Raw genomic sequence first — 18,142 nt, forward strand, 5'->3', positions numbered from 1 at the left:
GGGCAGGCTGCGGAGAAGGCTGTTCTGTGGGGACTAGAGTTCACCTGCCTGAGTTTTCTACATGCACACTGAAGGTCAGCTCTTCTCGAGAATTTCAAGATGCCCAGCTCTCTTCTATCCTTGCAGGGTGGAGATTGAAGGACGTATACAGGTTGAACATCACTGATCTGAAAATCCAAAATTACCTGGGCATTGACATGACACCCCAGTGGAGAATCCCACACCTGACCTCATATGACAGGTCCCAGTCCCAACGCAGCTTCACTAAAATACTGCATGTCATTACCTTCAAATGATTTCTTGTTTGGACTCAGACCACATCCCCAAGATATCTCATAATGTAGATGCAAGTATTCCAAAATTTTAGAAAACCCAAAATCTGAACACTTATGGTCCGAGACATTTCAGATAAGGGTACTTAACCCTAAGTCTCCCCAGAGAGATGAAGAGGGAATGAATGGCAAACTGTAAATGATACAGCATTGTGTGTGCTCCGTCCTGCACACGGTGCTGACTGGATCCAGCTGCCAGGAGTTTACGGTGCTGTTCAAGCTCCTAGAATGAGAGCAGCTCCTCGGGAGGCAGGCCCCAGACCTCTCCCACCACGGTTCAGAACTCTCCCATCTCCATCTGTGGCCTAGGTTCTAGGATTAGGCAGTTCCCCTACAGAGGCTCATTGCTTGGACGCTTTCTAAGATTTCCTGATTGCAGTAAAAGTGGAAGGAAAATATTGATGTTTGAAAAAAGTTTCTTTGTCAGCTAGTTTGGGAAACACTGAGGTTAAACAGTTTTCTGTATGTCTTGGGACTTCTCCAAACCTTGCCCCTGCTAATGTCCTGGTCAACTCAAGAACTCAGAGGCGCAAGGGAGAGTAAGAGGAACATTCCCTCACACGTATTTGACCACAGAAGCCTGGTTGGAAAATTGCCTCCCACGGCTAGTGGGAGATGGAACCCACTCTGAGAAGCTCTAGTTTGGGCCAAGAACAGGATCTTGGAGGAAGCGCCTGTCCCCATGCTGGGTGGATTCAGTGCCCTATTGGCTGTGTGCCTTCTCACCAGATGCTGGTGCACCCTGGGCTGGGCTGCCTCCCCTGGCCTTGCAGGGAGATGCTATCCGGTTCCTTCCTGGGGTGCCAGGGGACTAAGTGGGAAAGACCAGCTGGTTCCCGAGCCCAGACTAACAGAAAGGTGGTTTTGCTTTTTGCCAAAGATACTTGTTTTTTAAATTATAGGAGTAACGTCCATGTACTGTAAGAATTCAAACAATGAACACAGGAGTATAAAGGTTTAAAAGAAATTTAAATATCCTCTTTCTGCTTCATTCTTCTAGTTCCAACCCCTGGAATGAATGGCCTCAATTTGGTGTAAATATTCCATATATTTTTTATATTTATCCATAAGAATGTCTTTTTATATCTTATCCATATTTCTATAACTATAGATATAAAGCCATACATATCTTTATAGCTTTCTATATTTCTATATCTACATGTCTTTGGTGTATATGACACATGTATACCTTATCTGTATTTTCATATTATATCTGTAGATACAAATCTATGTATCTATAGATATGTAGAGATAGAGAATTTTGTGTATTTCTATATCTGCCTACATATTTATATATAAGCTATATATCTTTAAATCTTATATTGATCTATCATTTTGTTTAGATTTATATGTCGATAGGTTAGAATACATATATATCCAACATATAGATAGAAATCTTTACCTCTATCTATAAGATATCTATCTTATTTTTATTTTATTTTTATGTGGTTCTGACCCTGCGCATGCCATGTGGTTCTGACCCTACCGCTTGAGCCACATCACCATCCTGACTTATTTTCTTAATGATATAATACCTAAATTGTATTTCAGGTAATCAAATTGCTTTCATGTCAAGGGACTTTCAAATCTCTGGGTGAAATATTGAATGTTAGAACTTAGCAGCTTATTATGTGGGTGGGCCATAATTTATTCAAATCTTCCCCTGATGACAGATAGCTGGGTTCTTTTTTTTTAACAAAAATTATTTTAAACAGTATTTCAATCAACATCTTTATAGCTTTCTGTACTAGTGCTTTTATTTCAAACAATTCCTAGAAGTAAAATTGATTGATATGTGTTTAAAATTGAAATCAGGAAGCCCGCCTACTGCCCCAGCATTCCAAAGCAATCATCATCCCCAGCAGTTTCTTAGTGTCCGTGCTTCCTGAGGAATGTAAAAGATTTGTGATTCCTGGGCTCCATTCCAGCTGTACTGATTTAGTCCCTCCAGCCCTGGACTCTGTTGAGAGTTCCCCAGTGCTCTGGTGCTCTGGTGACCCTACAGTTGGGGAGCCACCAGTCTAAGGACAAGCTGAGTGAGATACAAAATGGGTCAGCAGCGGGCATGTCTCACCTCACACCTTTCTGGACCTGCTTGGCCGTGACTCACCTTTAGCTGTGTTGGGCATTAGGGTGGACTCATGCCCAGGATGGAGCAGGCCCCACTCTTTCAGTTGCCTGGCACCAGGCTCTGGCTTCTGACTGACTTAAGAACCCTGGGTGGGCACTTCTGGTGAAGGGCATCTCTCCTCCCCCAGGGGTTCAGGCTCCTTCAGTCTGTGCTCCCACCGCTCTCAGGGCCTCATGGTCATCTGCCTCCAGCAGACGGGAAAACAGAATGGAGGGAACCCACCTGCTTCCTCTGGCCTTGGCCTAGGAAGGGCTTCCTCCCATCCTCTCCCGCCTCACTGGCCAGATCCTGCCCGTGCGGCCCCTTGCTCCTAACTGCAAGGGAAGCTAGGGAGTAGAGTCTGGTGGTTGATCCAAAGAGGCAGTGGGTGTTTGATGAAGAGGTCAGAGCCTCAGTTGCAAATCATTTTCTGATTTTTAAACAGCTTTGACAAGGACAGCTACATTATATAAATTAAAATTCCCAAAAAGGACCGAAAGAGGGGCTGTTTTTTTCATTGTTGTTGGGTACACCCAAGACTAGCCTTCCCACGAGAAGTATGTTTTTTATTTTGGAATATGAAATAAAGAGCTGAGAGGAGGTGGCCCTGGGGCCCTTCCATGCAACCTCCTGCAGCCAGGGACGGCTCCCTTCCAGAGGCACAGGTGCAGTCAGGGTCTGCCGGCCCCTCAGCTCAACAAATGGTCACTGTGAAGCCTTTGTATAGAAGTGATTATTTCTTAACTGAAAAAAATCAACTCCACATAATGCAGCAAACAATTGCTAAGGTCATCCTAGCGTGCACAGGAGTTAATACTGTGTGAAGTGGCAACTGGAAATGTTCCCTCTAGATTAATTCACTGCCGAGTTTACTTAGAGCCGAGTCAAGACTGATAACTGTAAGATCATCTTTCCAAATATACACAATAGCAAACATTGGCTGAAAAGTAAATCTAATGTGTATTCATCATACACTGATTACCATACAGTAATATATAATGAACATACAACACATCATTGATATTCGTTTTTCTTTTCACAAAGATCCTAGTCATGTTTCAGTCGTCCTAGACGTGTTCTATATTGTGCTTTTGATCCCCACTTAATATACATTGAACCTTGTGCATGGCTTCCCTCCACAATGCCTACTTCCCCTTCTGCTGAATCAGACAACCGGGAGTCCCTGGATAATGGTGGGAGCATAGCCAAGCCCCTGGAGGAGGAGAGATGCCCTTCACCAGAAGTGCCCACCCAGGGCTGTTAAGCCAGCAAGAAATCGACCCCATGGTACTAAGCCTCACAAACGCACCTCTGGTCCTCTTCAATCTCTGTGTGGTCCCCATGTAGGGATGCACGGTCCCCATTGGTGGGCAGCAGGGAGTTGCCTATGTTTGGCTCTTTCCTAGGATGCCACAGTTGATATTCAGGAACTTGTCACTTTGCTCATGCACACAGGATCTCTGGGGCTGGCTCCAAGAAGCAGGACAGCCGAGCCTCGGAGCCCACCCGCTGGTGGGCTGTTGACCAGACCCTCTGCTTCCTCCCACCCCAGAGTTACGAGGAGCAGGAGCTGCTGCGGCTCATCTACTACGGAGGCATCCAGCCTGAGATCCGCAAGGCTGTGTGGCCCTTCCTCCTGGGCCACTATCAGTTCGGGATGACAGAAACGGACAGGAAGGAGGTGGGTTACCCGTGTAGGCTGCGTGGTGGGGTCTTCTGCCACAAAACAAGCTGGATGCTGTGGCCTGGGGAGCTCTGCTTCCATGTTGGACCAAGGCAGGGAGAGACGGGGGAGATCTCAGGTTCATGGCTCCCCCATATTTCCTGTCCAGTGGAAGCAACACAAGCTGCATATGTCAATTTTTAAATAAACCTTTTATTTTGAGATCTTTATACATTAATATGCAGTTGTAAGAAATAAAGCAGAGACCTTGTATATCCTCTAACCAGGTCCCTGCCATGGGAATAGCTAGCAACATTGACATGGTGCACCAGCGTCCCCAGGGCCTCGGCACTGGGGGACACGCCTTCCGTGCTGGAGCTGCCCAGTCTCCCCTGCCCTCGTGTTGGTGCTGAGGGTGTGTTTATTTAGTTCTCCTTGGTTTTCTCACAAGTAGGGCTTGCCATCACAGTGGACATACAGAACACATCCCTGGCCTCTGGTGGCCGCTCATCTGTTCTTCGATGCTGTAATTTTCTGGGTTCCAGGTGTTAGATCAGTGGAATCACAAGTATGTGACCTCTGGGGGTTGACTGTTCTCATTCAGCCAAGCCTCTGGAGACTCCTCCTCGTCTCTGGGTCAATGGTTGAATCCTTTTCCTGGCTGAGCAGTATTCCCCGGTCTGGGGACCACGAGCTCTTCGTCTGCCTACAGGGAGCTCTGTTGCTACCAGTTTCTTGGCGATGTGAACAAAGCTGCAGTGGACATTGGGGCACAGGTTTCTGTGTGAGCATGAGCTGTCATTGTCCTGGGATAGATGATCAACAGAATGACCTGAGGGGTCCAAGGGTAGCTGCAGGTTTAGACCTGTGCTGTGGCCGGGCCACTTTACAATCCCCACCAGCCATCGGAGCTGCCCCACCTACATTTTCACCAGTTTGGTGGTGTCTCCATTTTTTATTTTAACTACTCTGACAGATGTGTAAATGACATTGCATTTGGTTTTAGTTGCATTTCCTAAAGGGCCGTGAGGTTGAACATCTGTGTGCCCGTCGGCCACCCTGGGTCTCCCTCAGGAGGTATCTGCTCGAGTCTTTTGCCCCCTTTGAACTGGATTGTCTGGGTTTTGGCTGCTGAGTTAGGAGTTCTTTAGGAACGCTACATGATGGTCCTTCGTAGGATAAGTGGTTTATAACTGCTCTCTCCCAGGCTGCACCTTCCTTTTTATTTTCTTAAACAGGGTCTTTTGCCAAACACATTTTAATTTTTTTATTTGTTTATATTTTTAGTGCTGGGGATGGACCCAGGGCCTCACCCTGCTAGACAAGCGCTCCACCACCGAGCCGCACCCGAGCCCCTCTCAGTATTCTTGATGGAAATCCAGTTTCCTCATTTTTCCTTTTACAGATTGTGCGTTGGGGTTAGAGCAGAAGAATTTTTTTTGACCAACTCTAGTTCCTAAAGCTCTTCTATGCTTTTTTCTTTTTTATTTTTTCAACCAAGAGATTTTATTGGAGGGCTACCCAAAGGGGAAGAAAAGGAGAGGCCGAGAGAGGGGAGGAGGAGGTCAAAGGAAGAGCATGTGAGCAGAGAGAGGAGAGAAAGAAGAGGAAGAGGGCAGAGAGCCTTCTATGCTTTTTTCTAAAAGATTTATGGTTTGACATTTTATTTTTAAGTCTGATCCATTTCAAGTCTGGCTTTACATGTAATATGTCATTTGGGTTGAGGGTGGGTTTTGGCTCTGAGTGTCCAGTGGCTCTGTCACCTTGTGTTGCCACGGTCAGCTTCCTCCACAGACTGGCTCGGCACCTTGTCAAGTCGGCTGGCCTCTCCACAGTGTCTGTTTCTGGTCCTCTGTTCTGTCCTGTTGATCTGTGGGTGTCCTTCCAGGACTACAGTGATAGACCGGCACTTATCAGGGACAAAATATGTACTCCAAAGGCTCAGCCCAGTGACCCCCCTCCTGCCGACACACCCTGAGGATACGGCCCAGTTGATCCATATCCATAATCTTCATCATCTAATTTTTTCAGCTCTGCGAATTGTTGCATTGCCTCACGCATGAGCTGTTGGGGGACACTCATACCTAAACTGTAACAGGAGTCTTGTGTCCCCATCATACAGTTTTCACCACTTTCCTTCTTGTATAATAGAATGTTAGCAAAGACACTGGCTCAGTACAACTAGCCAGACCCCAGGCCTCGCTGGGATCTCACCAGTATTTATATTTGCGTGTGTGTATGTGTGTGTGTATGTGTGTGTGTGTGTGTGTGTTTCTGTGACATTTCATCAAAGTGAAAAATATATTTTATTATTAAGTCCAATGTACCAACGTATTACCATCTTAACATGTATTTTACGTTCTCTAAGTTTTCAAAACCTGTTGGTGCTTTACACCCCCCGTCTGTCACCACCTGTACCATTATTGACTGACATTTGTCTTTTGAAAATGAACTCCCTTAACATTCATGTAACTTATTTCAGAAGATCCCTGCCATCCATAGGAAACCAATGTGACTTGCTCTAAAATGGAAGGAAACCATACAAATAAGTAGAATAAGACAGAATGGTGTCCTCAGTGTACCCAGATGCCTCGCCTGCTTGGGCCTGTCCTCTTCTTGTGCAGAAGAGAGTCGATTACAGAGTGGAGGGGTGGAGCTCTAGGGGTCCCAGCACAGATGACAGATGCTTAGGGAGAAGGAAATGTCGGTGACCCTGATCTGATCATAGGTGTAGACACAGACATTGAATTATCACACCATACCCATCACTGTACACGAATGCTACATGTCCAGTAATAGTGACTTCTTAAGAAGGGCAGTCACAGTGTTGAGGACGTAGTGACGACCCAGTGGTACCAGGCTGGCCTGATGGAGGAATCGGAGGCGTGTTAAGAGAGGAGACTTCCTGTAGTCTGTATCATGAGGACCCACCCAGTGGACTGACCAGTCACCTCAGTCACTTAGTCACCTCGGTCACCTAGTGTGAGCTCCGCTCAGAGGAACTGGGACTCTGGGGTGCTGGGCCTGTGCTCAGGGCTTAGGAACCAAAGGGGCACTAGGTAAGCTCTTAAGGTGTATCGGGGTGGCCGTGGTCACTGATGTGACAGAAGCCAACTCTAGGGCTGAAAGAGCCCAGAGGTGGCACCTAAGTCAGGCAGGAGAGAGCGGCAGGTGGAAGGAGACCCCTGGGGAAGTCCGTGGAACCCAAGTCCTTCAAAGGAATAATTGCTTTCTAGGCAAGAGGATGAGGAGGGGCTTTCAGGAAGAGGGGACAACAGAGCAAAGGCCTGGAAGGGGCCAACATGCCGGGTGGCGGTGGTGTGAGCTGCTAGAACATGAAGGGCTAGGGGTGGGGGCCAGTGCGGAAGCTGGGGCTGGAGAGGAAATGAGGATGGAGGCTGCTAAGTGGTGCACGGAGAGGAGGGACCAGCTGGACAGGAAGGGACCTGAGAGGAGGGTTCTGGGTCATGAGTAGGGAGGAGCCTGGCCTGGGGTGGAGCTGGAACTGGGAGGTGGGTGGTTCTGGAGAAGTCCTAGGGAGGGAGGTAGAAGCCTAGGCCCTCGGGCTAGGAGGGCTGGAGCCCCTGTCTGAGTGGCCACAGAGGACAGCCCCTGCACCTGTCCCCTGCACACCCTGTGCAGGCGGGCTGTCTGCTGCAACATGCCCAGATGTCTGGTAGACTCAGAACCCTGGTCACCTAGGCTTTGTAACCCAAGACAATGGGAGTCCCCTACCTGCTGACATCCAACAGGGAGTGGCTTGAAATCTATGCCCTTTCCATCAGGCACTGGCTATAGGGAAGGGAAGCGAGTTGGTTTCTCTCATCTTTGTATCCCGGCTCCTGGGCCCATGTTGGACAGGCAGGAAGCTCTCAGCAAACTGCAGAGTGAGTGGGTAGATGGGTGGGTGGGGGTTAGAATCCTGCTCATCTTGTATTCCACATGCCTAACTAGGTGCCTGGTGCACAGTAGGTACTTTCAAATTAAATGAATGAGTGAGCAAAGGGATGTGGAAGCAGAGAAGCATGGTGGTAAAATAAGGAAACAATCTTCTCCCTCTGTTACCTCCAGAGCCGGAGACTGTCCAGCACACAGTGGGGCAGGAAGAAGGGAGGGGAGGAAGGAGCCTCGCTCACTGGTGTATTCTCAGGTCTGGCCAGTGCCAGGCATCTCCTAGTAGGTGCTCAGTTAATGGAGGCTCCCTGCAGGACCTTTGGGCTGAGTCTGCCCTGGGCCCAGTTCCTGCACCCTGGCTCATCTTGATCCACCCCGGCAGGTGGATGAGCAGATCCATGCCTGCTACGCACAGACCATGTCGGAGTGGCTGGGATGCGAGGCCATCGTGCGGCAAAGGGAGCGGGAGTCCCACGCAGCCGCCCTGGCCAAATGCTCATCGGGGGCCAGCCTGGACAGCCACCTGCACCGGATGATGCACAGGGACTCCACCATCAGCAATGAGGTGAAGGACAGCTGGCTGGGGGTGCCAGAGGGGAGGGGAGGGGAGGCTGGATCTCTCCATCAGATGATTTGAGAGAGGGGCAAGGGTGGCATATCCTAGGCCTTGGGACAGTTGACCGCCTCACCCTTAACTGCTCTTTATTTTTTTGAGGGGGTGACTTTGGAACCATACCTGAGTTCAAATCCAACGTCAGCCCTGGGGTGTCCTGCATGACCTTTCCTCCTAGCCTTCATTTCTGTATGTAAACAGAATAATCAGTCTTACAGAGGTCTGTATACAGCTCCAGCAGGACAGTGCAGGTTTGGGCTGGGTCGGGGCTCAGTGACAGGGCGCTTGCCTGGCATGTGTGAGGCACTGGGTTTGACTCTCAGCAGTGCATATAAATAAACTAATAAAATAAAGGTCCAGGGGCTGGGGTTGTGGCTCAGTGGTAGAGCGCTTGCCTTGCACATGTGCAGCCTTGGGTTCCATCCTCAGCACCACATAAAAATAAATAAATAAAAGTATTGTGTCCAACTACAACTAAGCAATAAATATTTTTTAAAAATTAAAAAATAAAGGTCCATCAACATCTAAAAAAAACAAAGGCATGCATATCAAATGACTCACACAGTGCCTGACTTCTGACTTCCATGTATTCAGCAAGTGCTTATCAAGTACCTACTATGTGCCAGGTACTGTCAGGAATGTCCTGGAATGTCCCAGTAGCCAAGTCGGACATGTCATCCTTACATAACCACCAGCTGAACAGGTCAAAGCAGGAAAAAGTGCTGTCCTCACCAGTGATGTGTCCTTCCTGTGGCCACAGAGCTGGCCTAACAACCAGCCACCCAAACCCAGTGACTTCAGCCACCAGCATGGACCTCGTTATCTTTGCTCACTAGTCCACAGGTCAGCCCAGCAGCTCGGCTCTGAGCATGCCTGGGTGGGGCTCTCTCTGAGGCCAGCTGCCAGTGGCTGTTCACTTGAAGCTGTTGATCTAGGTTGGGCCGTGTCACCTGTGTGAGGGACTCAGCTCTGCTCCATGTGCCTCGCCCTCCAGCAGGTTAGCCTGGCATGCTGTCCTGGGAACGCAGATGCTGAGGGACTGACGCACATGCGTTTTGAGTCTCTGCCGAGGTTGCTAGCGTCCTTTGAGGGAAGCAATCCACGAGGCGGGGACTGTGAAGTTACAGAGCAAAGCCTTGTGTAGAGGGAGCTGGTAAAAAATGGAGCCGTCAATATAGCCAGTCATTCTGAGTTGAACCAAAACGTTAGCCAAAGTCTCAAGTTCCACAGAGCAGTTGGGGGTAGGGGCTCTCGTGGCAGAGGAGAAGGGGTGGGGATGCGGAGGCCCAAGTCATCTCTGAGGCGACTCTGGGGAGCAGGGATGCTGATGTCTCCAGGGGTGACGTCTCCTAACCAGGGACAGCAAGGGACCAGGCCTCCTGGCTCTGGCCCAGCAGTCCCCCTGAGCCTCACCCACTCTTCTGACGCCCCTTTCCTCTCAGTCTTCCCAGAGCTGCAGTTCCGGCCGTCAGAACCTCCGCCTGCAGAGTGACTCCAGCAGCAGCACACAGGTGACCTTCCAGAGGCCCTGCCCCCTCCTGCCCACACCCCACCATGTCCCCCAGGGTAGCGGGCATTGGATGGCCACCATCTACGGGTCCCTCTTTGGTTTGTGTTTTAGCATTTTTATGTGTGTGTGTGTGTGTGTGTGTGTGTGCACACGCGCGTGCATTTTTGTTTTATTAGTCATCCATGACGGTAAATGTACTCTGACATATCATACATACATGGAGTATAGAACACTGAATCCCACCTCGATATTTTCTTTAATATTATTATTATTCTCACTCTTCTGGTCATACATGACGTAGAGGAATCCTGGTCGTGTGATCATATGTGCATGTAGGATAGTAATGTCCGACTCGTGCCACCGTCTTCCCCACTCCCCTCCCCTCCCTTCATTCCCCTGGGTCTAATCCAACGGACTTCTATTCTTCCCTACTGTGTTTTAGCTTTTTATTCTAGCATTCAAAATGCACCTTTTAGCAACACAACTAATACAGTTGTCCCTTGGTATCCAGGGGACTTTTTTGAGGAGCGCCCATGGATACCAAACTCCAGGGATGCGCAGATCCTATGTAAAATGGTGCAATATTTGCACAGCCTTCTGTATACTGGAGATGACTTAGAATCCCCAACACAATGTAAATGCTATTGAAATACTAGCTATATTGAATTTTTTAGGTTTAATGACAAGGAATTATTCACATACAAAGAATTATACACACATCCAGCACAGATGCGGTCTTTTTTTTTTTCCCCAAATATTTTCAATATGCAGCTGGTTGAATCTGTGGATGTGGAATCTGAGGATAATGGGAGACCGACTCCATGTGAATCCATTCTCCCGGCAGAACATTAAAACACTGCAGAGAAAGCCAAACTTGCTTCTGTCTTCCCTCATCCCCCTGCCTGCCTTGAAAATAACCATCAGCAGCCCACTGTGCTCTTCACAACTAAAATATGCAGATAACATGTAGCAGCATTTGGTAGTTTTTAAAATTTTCTACCTAAATGCGATGTATATATTCCTTGTTGACTTTCTGTTAAACTAGATGAAAACACTTAATTCCATCTCTCTCAATATTAAAGAAAAAACAAATTGCAAATAAAGGTACAGAGGATGACAACTTTTGTGTAGAAGGGGAAATGTGGATACATGTATGCAATCACATTCATTTTCAAATACAGAGGAAAGAGAAACCAGAACTACCCAAAGTGCTTACCCAGGAGAGAGGAGTGGGGTGAGGGGGAGCTGTGAGTCCCTGAGGTTGGTTTTCTCATTTTGACTAGTTCTAATTTTGACTCTGGGGTTAGATAAACCTTTATACACTGAATGAAAAAGAAATTTTTAAAAAACTAAGCAAAATACATAATTAAACATAAATCAAGTCAGTAGAGCGAAGAAATACTGCAAATGACTTTGGAATGTGGTCTGTGGTCTTTTACTGTCTGTCCTTAGGCCATTAGGACACAAAGAATCACCAGTACGTCTTTAAAATGAATTCCACAGATAATTTCATGTGATATGTTTTTTAGCCTGTTCCTGACATTCACTAATTGTTTAGTTTTTTAAAAAGCTCATGGTGAGCCAGGCACAATGGCACACGCCTATTTATATCTCACCATCTCCAGAGGCTGAGGCAGGAGGATTGCAAGTTCAAAACCTGCCTCAGCAACTAAAAGAGGCCCTATGCAACTCAGGGAGAGCCCGTTTCTAAATAAAATATATAAAAAATAGCTGGGGACATGGCTCAGTAGTTAAGCACCCCTGAGTTCAATTCCCAGTACAAAAGAAAAAAGAAAAAAAGAATTCATGGTGAAAGTCTATATGATGCATTACAGTTCCCTGGTAGCCCTCTTCAGAGGGCTATAATGCTTTCTTGTTATTTCTGAATTATTCATGCATATATAAGCACGTATCACTTACTTGTTACAAATGGAGCATAAAATACACTTTTCCCGCTGTATAGTATTCCAGTGCATGCAAATTCCATCCTGAAACCAATCCCCAGTTGTTGAGTACCAGGTTGCTGCTTGACAGTGTCGCCATGGATACCCAGCTGTCCTGTTCACCTCTGTTCCTGTTCACCTTCTGCTCAGGTGTTTGAGTCCGTGGATGAGGCAGAGCAGGTGGAAGGAGAAGGCCGACTGGAGGAGAAACAGCCCAAGGTCCCCAACGGGAACCTAGAAAACGGCCCGTGCTCCCCGGACTCTGGCCATCCATCTTCCCACAACTTCTCCTCCGGCCTCTCAGAGCACTCGGAGCCCAGCCTCAGCACCGAAGACAGCGTCCTGGACGCCCAGCGGAGCGCGCCCCCGGCCCTTCCACCTGGGGACAGCAGCGTGGACGACGGGCAGAGCAGCGAGGCCACCACCTCAAGGGACGAAGCCCCTCGCGAGGAGCTGGCAGTGCAGGACCGACTGGAGAGCGACAGCCTGGCCAACGGGAGCCTAGACGAGTTCATGTCCATCGCCGGCAGCATGGACGTGGCCCTGCCCGAGAAGGACGGTGCGGCAGGGGAGGGCTGGCGGGGCTGCGAGGCCGAGAAGCGCAGCCAGGCGGACAGTGAGGACAACCTCTCGGAGGAGCCCGAGATGGAGAGCCTCTTCCCCGCTCTGGCTTCCCTGGTCGTGACCACTTCGGCCAACAATGAGGCGTCCCCCGTGTCATCCAGCGGCGTCACCTACTCCGTAAGTCACCAGACTCTCCTCCATCCCGCTGCAGGGGTGGGGCAGAGAGACCCAACCTTAGAGCTGCAGCTGCTTGGTTTCCTTTCCTCGTCACCGTTACCAGGATTCACTGCACACACCCGGGTTGGGAGAGAGGAGTGTCCCTAATCTAAAAACCCAGACTCCAAAGTGCCCAAGCTCAGTGGCCAGCACCTGTTATCCCAGCTCCTCAGGAGGCTGAGGCAGGAGCATCCCTGAGCCCACGAGCTGGAGGCCAGCCCGGGGAGCAGAGCGAGACCCTCTCTTCAAAAACAAAACAGAATCTATTCAGCAGAGGACTCCAAATCCAGTTACCAACTTAATCCACCAAACAGAAAACTCCACATCTGACCTCGTGGGATGGGCTGCAGTCAGAAGGCACAAAGTTATTCAAAATACTGTAGAAAATTACCTTCGGTACAAGGGGAGAGGTGAATATGAAGCATAAATGGATTCATGTGTAGACACAGGTCCTGTCCCACCATATCTCATCAGGTATAGATATAGACATAGATACAGATGTGTCCCCAAAGCCTAAGCATCCCCAAACACCCCTGGTCCAGAGATTTCAGCCAAGGGATGCCCCACCATGGGGGACTGGGGGACACAGGCTTCACAGTGAGCACTCCCAGGCTCAGACCCCAGCTTTAGCAAATCACTTCAGTGCTCCTGCGCCTAGGTCTCCCTATCTGCCTGGCACCTTCTTGAGTTATTTTCAGTTCATATTCTGAAGTCCTGGGTGTGTGGCACACAGTGAGCACCCGATCTGCAGCAGCTCCATAGTCACCTTCATGCTTTTGGCTAAGGTCTGGCATCCTTTAAATGTGCCAATAAGTCCAGGCCAGAAGGCATCATCTGAAAAGAAGATGTTCCAAGCCACCCCTAGTGTACACATTTCTTTAAAAGATTTTTTTTCCTATTAAAGATGTGCAAGCCCATAATTTAAAGGGTCAAACATCTGGACAAAGCTAACTATGAAAACCAGATGTTGGGCTGGGTTCAGTGGTGCACCTATAGTTCCAGTTGCTTGGGAGGCTGAGGCAGGAGGATAACTCCAGCCCATGAGTTGGAGGCCAGCCTGAGCAAGATAGGGAGATCCTGCCTCTTAAAAAAGGAAAGGAAAGAAAAAAAAGAAAGGAAGAAAAAGAACAGAACCATGAGCTCGCCCCTCCTCCCCATCAGCCCTCCCCAGGGCGACCATCTTACTTATTGTGCCCTGATGTCTGATGTCCACCCCATAGCTCAAACACTTGTATTATTGCTGTTTGATCTTTTTTTCCAGTTTTAGACATTATCAGTGACCCCCATTATGGAAGCAGATTTTTGGCTCCCACGTCCTTCTTCACCCAGACCCGTCACTTCACAAGGACACTGGCCACACCCATCTTTCCAGCACAGCTACGTAATGATCTTGGTTAAATGGTCACTCAGGTTCACAGGATCGTAGGTGTCTCTTCTGGGCCATGAAGTCAGCTGTGTTGACTTTTTTTGCAGAAGAAAAAAAAATGTCCTGGATGTGTCTTCATTTGTTTGCTTTCTTTCCTTAGTTTCTTGAATATTTATCACCAATTCACTGCCCCAAATCCTTGCCAGGTTTCTGGGTCCCTCCAACATTCAGACTTGGCAGGCTTTCTCTGTGTTCTGTGTATCTGGAGAGTTCAGCCTGTACCTGAGGCAGATGTGTCCCGACCTTCCTCCCGCCCCCACTCCAGGTCCCTTCCACCTCACTCCAGCCTCTGTCCCCCAGTTTCCCTTCTTCTAACTTGACACCCTTGTTGGGTGGGGCTCATGCCTCAGTGAGCTCTGTCCCCCATTTGGCTTTTCTTGCCTTCTTATGTGGCGGGCCCCTGGCCTGGGGTCCCCGTCTCCGTGTGAAGTGCCTTCCTGAGTAGATGGGCCTCCATTCATCTGGAGTGAGACTCATGTGGCCCTCGGTCTTGAAGATATTTGTACTGAATATGTGACTCCAGATCGCAGTGATTTTTTCTTAGTACAGATGGTCCTCAATTTAGAATGGTTTGATTTATGACTTTTGAAGCCCACAGTGGATTTTTTTCCTGGGCTAGTAGTATGTAGTATGATGTTTTCTCTTGATTGCTGGACAGCAGCAGTGACCACAGCTGGCAGTCAGCAGCACCATCATAAGGACAAAACACCCCCATACTGCAAAGTGCACTGTGCAGTGAAGCCCTGCAGTGCTCCTTATGACACAGGGGTCAGGCCTCAGCCCCATCCTAAGTCAGGACACCTCTGGGCTTTGAAGACATTGTTGCACTTTCTTCCAGTTGCCTTCACTACTGTTAGCAAGTCAGGGAGCTGACTGTCATCTCTGCAAAGACAACCTCCTTCCTTCTCTAAGATTCTCTTTCAGTGTGTTGTGACTAAGTGTAGCTGTCTTTTTCTATTTCCCAGCCAGAGTCTGTGTATGCATCTGTGATGTCTTTAGTTAGTTCTGGAAAATTCTCCTCTAGTATTCATTCGGCTGTTGCTCCCCGTTTTCTGTCTCGTCTGTAGCCTTTGGACCTCCTCACACTCTCCTCTCTGTCTGTTACTGCTCTTTCATTTGAACCCTTTTCTGTCTCTCTGCTGAATACTGGACTTTCTTCAGATCTCTTTTGAATTTACTGATTCTCTTCCAGAGTGTTGGGCTGGGGCTGGGGCTCAGGGGTAGAGCGCTCACCTAGCACATGTGAGGCCCTGGGTCCAATCCTCAGCACTACAAAAAAAAACTAAATAAATAAAATAAATGTATAAAAAATGATAATAATTTACTACTTATTTAAAAACAAAATAAAAGAGTGTCAGATTTTCGGTTAAAGCTGTAGCTCAGGATTATGTACTCCTACAATGCCAGCAGCTTGCAAGGCTGAGGCAGGAGGATCATGACTTCAAAGCCAGCCTCAGCAACCTAGAAAGGCACAAAACAACTCAGCAACCCTCAACACCCATAAGGTCTATGGATGTGGCTCAGTGGTTAAGGGCCTCTGGGTTCAATCCCTGGTACAAAAAAAAAAAAGATGCAGCTTAGTGGTAGAGCCCTTGCCTAGCATGCACAAGGCCCTGGGTTTGAGCCCCAGGAACGAACACACACACACACACTCAGACACACAGTCTAATTTTCTGTTACATGTTTCTAATGAGTATTTAATGTTTTTTAAAAGTTTCACTTGAATTTTTTCATATATGCTGTGACTGTTTGATTATTTTATAGAGTTGCTATTTCTTTGACCTCTTATTTCTGTAAATATATTAAACACTTATTTTATCCTCTGTCCCTGATGCTTCCAGTAACAGAGGCTCTTTTGGTTCTAATTCTGCCATCTTTGTTCATGCCAGCTGTTATTTGGGGTCCTCTTTCTCTGAGCATCTTGTGGTGTTTGGACATAAGCTTATATTTCATGGAGTGTTATCTGTTGAGGCCTAGGTGAAAGATTGATTCCTTCCTTTGCCTCATCCCAGTCCCAGAGGCATAACAAATCTGAGATGACTTTAAATTCTCCAGTCTTTCAGACCACCTAGGCAGTGGGAATTGGGTTAGAAACCTGCATGAGTTATAAACTTGATTTGGGGCTTAATTATCCAGGGAGATAGCTTTTACACTGAATTTGGCATCTGTGTTCAAAGTGCAATCGAGCAGTTACGTTCAGGCCCCAGAAGGTGAGCAGGCTATTTCATAGGTTTCCCTTACTGAGGCTCTGGCTCTTTGGGGTGCTGTGTTGTTGCGGAAGGTCTCTTAGGTCTCTTACTAGGACTCACCTTGGCAAGGGCTATAGATTGTTGAATCCAAGCTTGATTTCTCTGGTTTGGCAGCTATCCTCAAGGCAAAGCCAGTTTTAGTATTTTCTTGTTTTTCTGGGGTTTTTTTGTTTGTTTTGTTTTGTTTTATATTGTTTTGGGGTATTTTTTGTTTGGTTGTTTTTTTTGTTTGGTTTGTTTTTTTTGTTTTTGTTTTTGTTTTTGTTTTTTGGTACCAGGAATTGAACTCAGGGGCACTAGGCCACTGAGCCACATCCCCAGCCCTGTTTTGCATTTTATTTAAAGACAGGGTCTCACTGAGTTGCTGTTGCTGAGGCTGGCTTTGAACTCATGATCTTCCTGCCTCAGCCTCCTGAGCTGCTGGGATGACAGGCGTGTCCTATTGGGCCCTGCTCTAGTTCATTTTTGATCCTGAATATTCCTTCCTTTCTTGCTGATTATTGAGCCATTGCATCAGTCAATGACCACAGAATCTGGTCTCATATGGTACCAGACTTGGACCCGGGTTCAGTTCCTTTACCCTTCTGCAGTTTTCTACGGTGGGGGGCACTTCCTACTACGATTATAACTCCAAGTCTTGTTTGTTTTGTCTTGTTTTGGTGGAAATTTTAGTTTAGATGGACACAATACCTTCATTTATTTATTTTTATGTGTTGCTGAGGAACCAACCAGGGCCTCACACCTGCTAGGCAAGTGCTCTAGCACTGGGCTACAACTCCAGCCCAAGTCTTGATTTTTTTTTTTTTTTAGTAAAATGGGGATAATGATTTTGTGCATTTCGTGAGATTGTTTTATTTAAAAAGGAACAGAACATACAAACTCAAAGAGGCTTTCCCAGAAAGTGTGCAAATAAATAAACCCCAGCTGGCCCTGCCAGGAGACCTTCTCTTCTCTGTCCACAGGAAAGGGTCAGGAGGAGGAACGGGGTTCTGCCCCCCAGTGGGGAGTTTGGGGATAATCTCTTTTCTTCTCCTGGGCACCCATAGCCAGAGCTGCTGGACCTGTACACCGTGAATCTGCACCGCATCGAGAAGGACGTGCAGAGGTGTGACCGTAACTACTGGTACTTCACACCCGCCAACTTGGAGAAGCTGCGCAACATCATGTGCAGGTGGTGTCCTGGGAGACCTGGGGGAGGGGCATGGCAGGGGGACCCCGTGGGGCTGTGTGAGCCCAGGTGGAACTTCGTTCAGCCTCTGAAGCTGGTCTATTTTTAACCCACACTGACAATTAAAAAACAACAGTAATGATAAAAGAGAGTGATTATTGAGTGCTTACTGTATACCAGGCACTGTCCCAAGACCCCTACTATCCTCAGCTCATTTATTCCTTCAACAGCTCTATGGAGTAATTATTATGCCCTGTGACAGGATGTGGAAACTCAGAGGGGGCCACTCGGTGCTCGGTGCCCTCACTGGACCACAACTCAGGGGGACTCACAGCCACATCTCTATCTAAAATCTATCCTTTTCTTTCTTTCTTTTAAGCCAAGATCTAAGGCTACTTATTTCTGTTCATTAAAAATTGTTATTGGCATCTCTTAAGAAGTAAAACTGGCCCAG

At 47.8% G+C, this 18,142-nt stretch overlaps 1 protein-coding gene across 3 annotated transcripts in view; it reads left to right on the plus strand.

The window, feature by feature from the left end:
- Positions 1–18,142, plus strand: part of Sgsm1 (small G protein signaling modulator 1) — a 74,983-nt gene that overhangs the window by 43,912 nt on the left and 12,929 nt on the right. For all 3 annotated transcript variants that reach the window (XM_078039629.1, XM_078039631.1, XM_078039630.1), the window contains 5 exons: positions 3,995–4,123; positions 8,382–8,564; positions 10,055–10,123; positions 12,216–12,806; positions 17,567–17,691. In XM_078039629.1, the coding sequence (XP_077895755.1) occupies positions 3,995–4,123; positions 8,382–8,564; positions 10,055–10,123; positions 12,216–12,806; positions 17,567–17,691 (1,097 nt within the window). The remainder of the gene's footprint in view (positions 1–3,994; positions 4,124–8,381; positions 8,565–10,054; positions 10,124–12,215; positions 12,807–17,566; positions 17,692–18,142) is intronic.

Source organism: Ictidomys tridecemlineatus, chromosome 2 (assembly GCF_052094955.1).
Source record: "Ictidomys tridecemlineatus isolate mIctTri1 chromosome 2, mIctTri1.hap1, whole genome shotgun sequence".
NCBI classification, from domain to species: Eukaryota; Metazoa; Chordata; class Mammalia; order Rodentia; family Sciuridae; genus Ictidomys; species Ictidomys tridecemlineatus.